This window comes from Anabrus simplex, chromosome X (genome assembly GCF_040414725.1).
Source record: "Anabrus simplex isolate iqAnaSimp1 chromosome X, ASM4041472v1, whole genome shotgun sequence".
NCBI lineage: Eukaryota > Metazoa > Arthropoda > Insecta > Orthoptera > Tettigoniidae > Anabrus > Anabrus simplex.
Genome location: NC_090279.1, coordinates 159,995,877 through 160,005,987, shown reverse-complemented (window position 1 = coordinate 160,005,987; position 10,111 = coordinate 159,995,877). Strand labels below are relative to the sequence as shown.

At 40.2% G+C, this 10,111-nt stretch overlaps 1 protein-coding gene across 1 annotated transcript in view; it reads right to left on the bottom strand.

Moving 5' to 3' along the window:
• Positions 1-6,398: 6,398 nt before the first annotated feature.
• The window catches only part of LOC136886740 (uncharacterized), a 30,498-nt gene continuing 26,785 nt past the window's right edge, over positions 6,399-10,111 (bottom strand). The window contains exon 6 of the mRNA XM_067159543.2: positions 6,399-6,761. Coding sequence (XP_067015644.2) covers positions 6,513-6,761 — 249 coding nt within the window. The 3' untranslated portion in view covers positions 6,399-6,512. The remainder of the gene's footprint in view (positions 6,762-10,111) is intronic.

Here is a 10,111-nt window from a genome sequence, read left to right as displayed (position 1 = left end):
GCGCACCTCTGACTCGCACAAGTAGAGTAGTGTACCGTACCACTGTCACTGCGTGACTCGCCACACTCCCTTCGAGAGGCTCTTTTCTATCGCCGCGGCGCACACTGCCCGCACGGCAAGAAAAAATAAGTATTAATATAGACATATGAAACCAACAGCTAACACTTGGCAGCATTGTCATTCCTCTTGGCGCTCCCTCCCAGCGCTACTAGTGATGGGAGATTTCAATCAATCAATCAATCAATCAATCAATCAATCAATCAATCAATCAATCAATCAATCAATCAATCAATCAATCAATCAATCAATCAATCAATCAATCAATCAATCCTGATCTACATTTAGGGCTGTAGCCCATGTGGCATATGCCCTGATATTTGTTTACCTAGTCTTTTACTAAATTATATCAAAGAAATTGGAAATTTATTAATCATCTACCTTGGTAAATTATTCTAGTCCCTAACTCCTCTTCCTATAAATGATTTTTTTTACAATTTGTTTTATGTCACACCGACACTGATAGGTCTTATGGCGACGATGGGATAGGAAAGGACTAGGAGTGTGTAGGAAGCAGCCATGGTCTTAATTAAGGTACAGCCTCTGCATTTGCTTGGTGTGAAAATGGGAAACCACAGAAAACTATCTTCAGGGCTGCTGACAGTGGGCAAAAATCTTCGCAACTTGAAAATGTATCCAATTAATTGTAGTTTCAATCTATAAGACATTTCAATGTATCTTAGTTTGTTTATTGAAAAATCTATATCTGTTTCACAGAAGCAAGTAACAGTAAAACTTCAGGAGAGCTCCATTTCTAAAATCACACAAGTTAGGAATTTTAATGTTATCAATCTTGCCTCAGGACAGGCAGAAGTGTTCATTGTGACTGCTGGGAATCCACCAACCCATAATAAAATATCACAAACTGATCTACATTTTCCAAAGTAGTTGACTGAAGAAGCACTGCTATTGTCAGAATAATTCAATGATAAATCCAATACGAGGAGTGGGGCAAAAGTCATGGTGACTATTTTTTTTCTTGTAGATATGTGAATGAATTACAAACGTATATGTGTCATGTGGAAGTTCTGCAGGCATAGTGTGTATGCAGAACAACAGATGCTCTGTGATAGCTGATAGTAGCGCAGCGATGGCTGTGAAATCAGTCAGTTGGTGAGTGTCGTGCGAGACGGAAGTAACCCGTGTTGAGCAGCATGCTTACATCAAAATAGCCATTCTCCGAGTGAGAAATGTGATGTATTACAGTAGCATGGTGGGTAGGAAAGTTTCAGCAAGGACGTGTGTCAACCAGTGATGAGCAACGTTTGGGACGACCTGTCAGTGTGCGGATCGACGTGGCACGTGCTGTCATCAAGCAGCTCCTGGATGAAGACAGACGATGGACGCTAGTGGAGTTAGAGAGGGCAAGTGGCATCGAGAAACACACCGTCCACAGGATATTGCGTAATGAGCTGCAACTGCACAAAATTGCATTGCGGTGGGTACCGCATGCACTGACAGAACTTCAAAGATGGGTGCGCTATACAATATGCTCCGACCACCTTGCACGCTGGCAACAGGACGGCGATCAATTCTTGTCACGAATAATTGCCATTGACGAATTTTGGGCCAAGGCATACGAACCAGAACCGAAACGTCAGTCCGCGGAGTGGCAACATACTGGATCACCAAGGAGGCAGAAGGTCTGTCAGAATCCTTCCCCAGTCAAATTGATGGTGATCGTCGCGTATGACGTTAGGGGTGTCATTGTTTGCCACTTTGTTCCACATGGTAGAACAGTGACCACACAGTACTACAGGGACTTCCTTGTGCGAAAGGTACGACGTGGTGTTCGGGAGAAACGTCCGGATCTTGTGGACAGTGCAATAATCCTGCACGACAATGCAAAACCACATAAAGCAGAGTGTGTAAGGCAGCTACTGCGACGTTGGGAATGGGAAGAATTGGAGCACCCACTGCACTTTCCCGACATTTTGCCCTGTGACTTTGATCTCATTCGAGAGATTAAGGAACCACTATGTGGTAGGCGGTTTGCAACACGAGAGGACATTGCTAATGCTGTGCGACAACAGGTGACCCGATTCACACATGGTGCGGCAAATGCTGAGGCAGATGGTATTCAGCGCCTCCCACACCATTGGCAGCGTGTGGTGTCAGTAGCAGGGGACTACTTTGAGGGTCTTTAGGTCCAGTTTTATCATGTCAACTTTATGTGTACTGTGTTGTCATTCTTTTGCACCGGGAAGGCCATATTGCCCTATACTACCGTAATAAATTAGTGGGTTACGATATTTCAGTGCTATTCATTGTCCACACATGTAGTTAACACCTTGTCCTTTCGTCTGTATATGTCACATTTTCTAACCGGACTGGTATCTTCAAGAAAAAAAATAGTTGCCGTCACTTTTGCCCCAACCCTCGTATAAATTGCACATTATTGGATTCATTTCTCATTCAGGACAAATATTTCTAAATCATTTTATAATTTAATGATGGCACACATGGGCATGCACACATGCACACAAACACACTCTGTCTCTCTCTTCCTCCTTATGCTGTAAAGAAATCCAGGGTGGAAAAATTATCATTATCTAGCAAACTGTGTTCTTGTCAACATTTAGTCTGGTGGCCTTAGTAAGCTGCTAAGAACAACACATTGTTGTCCATTCCTGTTGAAGTACTTTCTTGCAGAACTAATTCACTAGTCTTTCTGAAGTGCTACCATGAATCACCACAGACTTCTGTAGATACAGCAAAAGAAAAAAAAAAAGAAAAAGAAAAAAACCTTCTGGTTTCAGACAACTTTTAAGGCAGACACTCCTGTTAATGGATAATGGTATAAAATTCCTGGCAACAGATATAAAGAAAACCATGCAACTACAATTGGTGAATTTCATCTTGACAATTTCACTTGATAATTGAAAAACCATGCAACATAGACACTCTGCTATATAGACTCTAGTTCATTTTCTTTGGATCTTTCAATTATGGACATTCATTTTTATATACCTAAGTAGAAAATTCAACGACAACTTTGTTCATTTCACATTGCAGCAGCTTCTAATTATGTAGTAGCAGTGCAGCATGCACCACAGACATTAGAACAATTTTATTTCTTGAAGAATGATTCTATACTATACCGGTACCAAATACAGTAGACAATACGCAACATTTCCGGATTTAGGCTTGTTAAAATGGGAGACAAGTCGCAAGTGGCGCTCCTAGTGGCTTGACCTGGCAATGGAAATGTATATACGGAAATGGATAAATAAATTACGTCTAGAAAGAAAGTGTTACTAAGATATTAACTTCAAAGTTGCTAAAGCAATTCTGGATAAATGAATGAAGAATTATTTAACAGGTTATTATTTAAAGACTGAAATTATACATATAATCAAGATGTGAAATGGACTGCTCTGAAAGGGATTGATCTTTCATTTATGCATTACTTTTTTAGCTTAACATACCTGCCTGAACTTTCACGGCTAGATTTGTCTTTTTTCTCATTTAAAAGCATTGTATCATTACATTAAGACACTTGTCAATAAAAATATTGGGACATTCCTTACACACATGATTCAATGAATTTACATTTAAGAGCTGGAGAATTTTCTATTCCCATTTCTCTAATCTTCTCCTAATCTTGTCCTTCCTACTCTTCTGTACCATGGTGTGAAAGAATTTCATTTCAGCTGCCAGGAGTTTAGCATTATCCCTATTGGTCACTGTGGTGGTTTCAATGCCATATGTAAGAATGGGACATACAGCATAATGGATTGGAAATTAGAAACTGTGGATTATCAGTAGTGCATTGGCAGCTGAAATGAAATTCTTTCACACCATGGTACAGAAGAGTAGGAGGGACAAGATTAGAAGAAGATTAGAGAAATGGGAATAGAAAATTCTCCAGCTCTTAAATGTAAATTCATTGAATCATGTGTGTAAGGAATGTGCCAATTTATTACTGAAAGTTTTAAGCAGTACTCACAAAATTCAGTGCAGTTTTACCCTTATCCATTTTTGTTGAGTAACAATAAATTATTTTATACCTGTTTATACTTTTCACTTATCAGTATATAAATCACTTATAGCATGTATGTGTTGCTTAGAAAGCAAATGAAATGAAATAGAATCATTTGATATAGATTTTGATCCCTTATAAATTTTCCAGCTAACTCATTCCTGGTTGCCGGCATTTTGCCCCCGTGTGCTAAGTTGGGCTCACCCACCAAGACACATGGTTAGTGCATACCATAGTAATGAGACAATTCTCTCATAGTGCATTGGCACTGCCGGTGGCTCTACGTAGCCTACGCAGTGGCCTCCACGGTATGCACTAGCCATGCGTCTTGGTGGGTGTGCTATTTACCAACTGATGATCCCAATGCTGGCAACCAGGAATGAGTTAGCTGGAAAATTTATAATGTCCAATAACGGACCATTTATATTGGTATTATTATAAAGAGGTTTTTTCAACTTAAAAATCCTCTAAAGTTATTAGAGTTATAAGCTGTTGTCTGGAAGGAATTACGGTCATCCACCAGCACCATCACAAATTTCAGATGTAGGTAAAGAAACCAGAACCAGATTCATTCTTCCTCGTGGGGATAATGGGCAAGTTATCTGAGTCAAATGGTTGCCTAATAAACTGACAAGAGAGGGTACTGGGATCTACTGTATTGATCACACAACATGCGGTTCTTGCCTACCAAAGAAGGCAGCTAGCTATCAGTCAGTAGGCCAGTGGTTCTCAAGGTTAATAGCTCTCTCTATTGCTATCTGAGAAGCTAGAAATTAAAATTACTGCACTTAGTTGGATTTTGAGAGCAATTTCATCTGAAAAATCAATCTCCCTCAATTCATTTCTCAACCCCTCATCACATTGACATCCTTGGGCTACATTCCTATCAACCCACAATGTTGTCATCTGCAACTTGTTTCTGAATAAACATATTCTTCAGTAGTTTACATCTTCTCACTCACGAAGCTTTGTGAATATGTTTCATACCCAGTCTTGGCACGAAACATATGTCCACACAGATCACATGAAATGGTTGGGGGCTTATCACTTATCCTCTTCACGTTGCCATCGTTCCTCTTCAAACACTAAAACTTATGTAGAAACAGTGTGGCACCAAAGTATACAATTCTCAGCAAGCGTATCCCAGGATTGAGTTTTAATTCCAGCTCTTTTCAAACTATGCTTTAACTGATCCTTGAAACGCCTCAAAGGGTCTCGATGAGGTCTTGTGTCGGAACAGAGTTCACCATACAGAAATTGACGAGGAAGCCTGGTTTCACTCATGCGATGAACGTGCCCTATACATTTGAGATGGTGGCTAATGATGGTAGCCTCAATGCTTATAGCCAAGAACTGCAAGGTTGGTGACCCGGTCCTCCCATCTGATGTTCAAGATGGATCTAAATTTTTGCCGATGGAAGCGCTCTAGCTTTTTGATATCTTGACGGTAGAGGGTCCATGTTTCACAACCGTAAAGCAGTGTTGATATGACAACAGCATGGTAAACCATGATCTTGGTATGCATTGTAAGGTCCTTATTCATGAAGATGTGATGGGATGAATGTCCAAATGTTGAGTGGGCAGCACCAATTCTCCTTTTTTGTTGTTGTTGTTTGTTGTTTACAACTGGCTTTATGTCACACCGACACACAGGTCTTATGGCGACGATGGGATAGGAAAGGGCTAGGAACCAGAAGGAAGTGGCCGTGGCCTTAATTAAGGTACAGCCTCGGCATTTGCCTGGTGTAAAAATGGGAAACCACAGAAAACCATCTTCAGGGTTGCCATCAGTGGGGCTCGAACTCACTATCTCCCAGATGCAAGCTCACAGCTGCGAGACCTTAACTGCACGGCCAGCTCACTTGGTAATTCTCCTGTTTGTTGTTTGAAGGGGCCTAACAGCTAGGTCATCAGCCCGGTAATTCTCCTATCAACATCTTGTGAGCAGTTAGCATTTGTTGAGAGGCTACTTCCTAGATATAAAAAGTGGTCAACCTGCTCCAGTGGAGTATCTGCAATGGAGATATTGAAAGGTGGGAGGTTTGATCCAGGTGCAGGCTGTGAGAGTACCTTGGTTTACTGAACATTAATGGAGTGACCAGTGGGGGAGGGCGGAACTGAGCTAGACAGAGCTTCCATGCTTATCGTTTATCCTCTTCACTTTGCCGTCATTCCTCTTCAAGCACTCTTGAAACAATTGTCTGACTGTTGCAGCTCCTCAGGTGAGAGAGCAGGTGCAGCAGCATCATCTGCATACTGCAATTCCATAAAGGAGGCTACAATGTATACACCAACATTCACAAATCATTTCAAAACTCTTAAAAGTGTATATTATATGAATTACTATTGTTAATTTATTTGAGTTACATTAAGTAGAAATAGAATACATTTTATGTCATTTCTCAGAATCCTTTTTCTTTTTGCCATTTTCTTCTAACCAGTGAGAACCAATCTCTTTGTGTGTCACCCACATTTACTTGTAGGTTGGATCATCCACGATATATGAGCTAGGAGGGAATCTGAGGACACCAGCGTTAGCATTAGTATCCAGAGCAGGAAGGAGCAAGAAGGCTCTGAACATGCGCTGAAGGGCATTAGGGGAACTCCGAGGACAGTTCTCTACCAGTTCATCTTCTCCTCCCGGGCAATCATAGTGTCGATCACACAGCCATCTACGAGGGATGCACTTGGGAGTGTAGTCTCGAGTGTAGCCTCTGTAACACTGGAAATGAAGAATGTAGAGTAGAGACTCTGTTTACTAGAATAAGGAAGGGGGTTTGAATTTGGTGTTAGATAACCAAAATTTTAGGTAATAATTAAAATGTCATTTTTATGGATTAAGAAATGCTTCTTGACATTTTAAGGTGAAAGAAATAATTTTCATTTTTTGCCCATATTGATGGATGTAACTCACGTTTAACAATCTTAGTTTGTAACTTGATGTTTTATTCTATCTAATCAATACATACATTTTATATTGTTACGTGCCAGCCCCATGGTAGCTCCTTTTGGTACTTCCAGGAAGGGGCTAGTGACTCAAGACAACCTGGGATCTACCAGCCGGCTTGTGGTGTGGGACCGGCCTTTCCGTGTATTGTTCTCGTTGGCCAGCTTACCTGTGAGTTTCTTGGAGATTCAACGGCAATGTTCTGCCTCCAGCTACCTCGCGAAAATTCTGGCTGAAATCACCTGAGCTATAAAAAGGGATGCTAGTCGCGGACAGTCAGTCAGTGCTGGACACAGGATCAGTGTTGGATTCTGTAGTGAAGTTAGTGAGAGACTCAGTGTGTTAGGGTTCGGTGGCTGGGCTGAGGGCGACAGAGGTGTTAGCTGTCGCTAGTGTTCCACCGAGGTCTGAACCAGGAGCTGTTGTTGTGGAATTAGGGAGTCCAGTGAGTAGGTGGGCTGGAGACGATGAAACGGAAGACTGCACTGTGTGTTTGTGTATTTCTGTGGACTGTGGATCGCCGTGAACTAGCGAGGAAATGCGCTATCGTGAGTGTGAGGGTAAATGGACCTGTGTGGAATGTTCGCTGTTGTGAGCATCGTCCTGCTGTTGAATACTGTTGAGCTGTTTAGTTGTTCACTGCATGTGACTGTGGGTTTGTAAACCCTGAGCTAAAAGTATAAATATGATGTAAATTACTTTAATCCACATAAAATTCTTGAATTTTTCACTTGACAGTAAATTTAAAAACTTGACAGGAATGTTCCAATTGTTAGGGCCCTGCTCAGATATGGAGGATATCCGCGAAGTTTGTGTCTTGGCGGATACAAACTGTATGGCAGTGCGGATAATTTTGCTGATAATTTCTAAATAATGACGTTTATTGATTTTCACTCAGGTATGCTCTTGTTTTTTCTTGTATTTATGCAACCCTTGACATTGGTATGGGAGAATAGTGATATATAAAGAGCCTTGAAACCATAAAGCCGTAAATCTGACCTAAGGCTAACTGGCTTCTGCCCGCGATTAATGGAAGGAAGGAACAAAGGTCAATACGTCGGTAATTGTCGCAAGAGAAAATCCCTCATGAACCTGTGACAGTAGGGGATCTAGTACCAGATATCAGGTCTATTGTATTATGTTAATAGATTTATCTGTTTCAATACCTTTGGTGTAATATACTGTAGTTAAAAATTTAAATTATCCACGGATAACCATTCGCGGATGCGGATGAAGGTAGTGTGTATGCAGATATTATTTTGTATATCCCTGCAGGGCTCTACCAATTGTGCAGGTTGCATCATACAAATTAACAATGTTTTAAAAAGATTATGTACAAATTACAGGCAAAACAACCTAATAATGGTGGTTAAGATGTTCAAAACACATAGTTTAAATTGTGCCGTGAAGAAATTATTTAATCTGGAATGCAATGAGTCTATGAGAATAACATGTATATCACTGTCTATTGATGATGAATCTGATGTATTTAGTTTATGAAACAACAAAGTAGCCAAATGATCAACCATCAAAGATAGAATATTTGAAGGATATCCCAATGTGTTTTAAAGTGAGTTTGCATCTGTCCTTAAGGGTGTTAAATGAGGATATCTAAAAAGAAAAAGAATAGGAAAAATGTAGGCATGGGAAAATATACATATATGTGAATTTTAGGTGGAAGTAAATGAAGACGATAAATATACAATGTTAACAAACAACTCTGTTGCATGAATCATAAAAATACGGACTCATTTACTTTCTCAATTTGACAGGCTTTTTGAAACTGTGGAAACATCAACACTAAAATCAGATGTCACATTACAGAATTCTCACCATTGTTAATTAACTGCTGCTAATTTTTCTTCTGTCGCTATCACAACTTGGTTCGGCTTTGTTGACAGGACACACAATAGAAACACATAGCAAAAATGGTACAATCACCACTGCATGGACAGTTACTGGCGCACTAATGAAAGAGTCAAAACAGACTGAGCTGGCAATAGGGAAGCAAAGGAGGCAGCCCATGCAGTCCGTTAATCTTCCCCTTTGTCATAACATTACAAATTATGTTTAACATCTTGATGACGGTGTTTAATTTTCAGAGTTTATTCATTAGGAATGAAGTAAAAAATCAGGGACACCTTAACTCTAGTGTATATATTAGACCCTATTATATATCTTAAGTACGTCCTTGAGGCGTTAAGGTGCATTGTGTGCTGAGACTGCCTAGCGGGTCTCATTGTCCATAAGTAATGCACAGGTTTGGAGCACACTCCGTGACCCATCAGCGAACCTCATGAAAGTGGCAGTCTTTATGCATTATTGTTTGTTTCGATCAAAGATAGTGTTGTGAAGATACTCAAAGGTCTAATTAGTAATTAAATCATTAATTTGGTATTGGTGGAAAGAAACCACAATGGAAGAAGTACAAGACAAAATAAATGGACAGATGTAGGGGAGCTGTGGAACTTTTTCGCACTCATGATTTATATGGGGTTATTGGTCAAAATATTACTTATACCACTTTTATTTGTATGTTTGTATATATTTTTTCATATAAAAGGCTTTAAGACATAGAACATCCATACTGAAATCTTAATTATACTATCTCCTATCTAGGCCTTACATGTCCCATATCATAAGAAGTCAGTCTGCCTTATCCCTATGGGTGCGGGAGGTAGAATCTCACCCACGGTATCTTCTGCCTGTTGTAAGAGGTGACTAAAAGGTGTCCTAGGGGGCTCTTCATTGGCAGTGTAGGTTGTCAACCACAGGGCCCCTAGCTAAGTCCTGCCATTGCTTCCATGTACTTGTACCAAGCATTTCATTTTCATCTATCTTTTCTGACATCCCTTGGTCAACTCATGTTCTTTTCTGACCATGATTGTATTAGGTTTCCGAGGTCTAGGGAGTGCCCTTCATGGCCCTTGTCTTTCTTTTGGCCAATACCTTCACTTTTTGAAGTGTCGGATCCCTTCCCTTTTTTCCCTTTGATTAGTGTTAGTAGAAGATGGTTGCCCAGTTGTACTTCCTCTTAAAACAATTACCAGGTGTATGCATAAGTTCTTGCCAGTTTTTGTGTTATTTTCAAGGGAAATTCATTTTTTGTTTATTCAAAATATTGG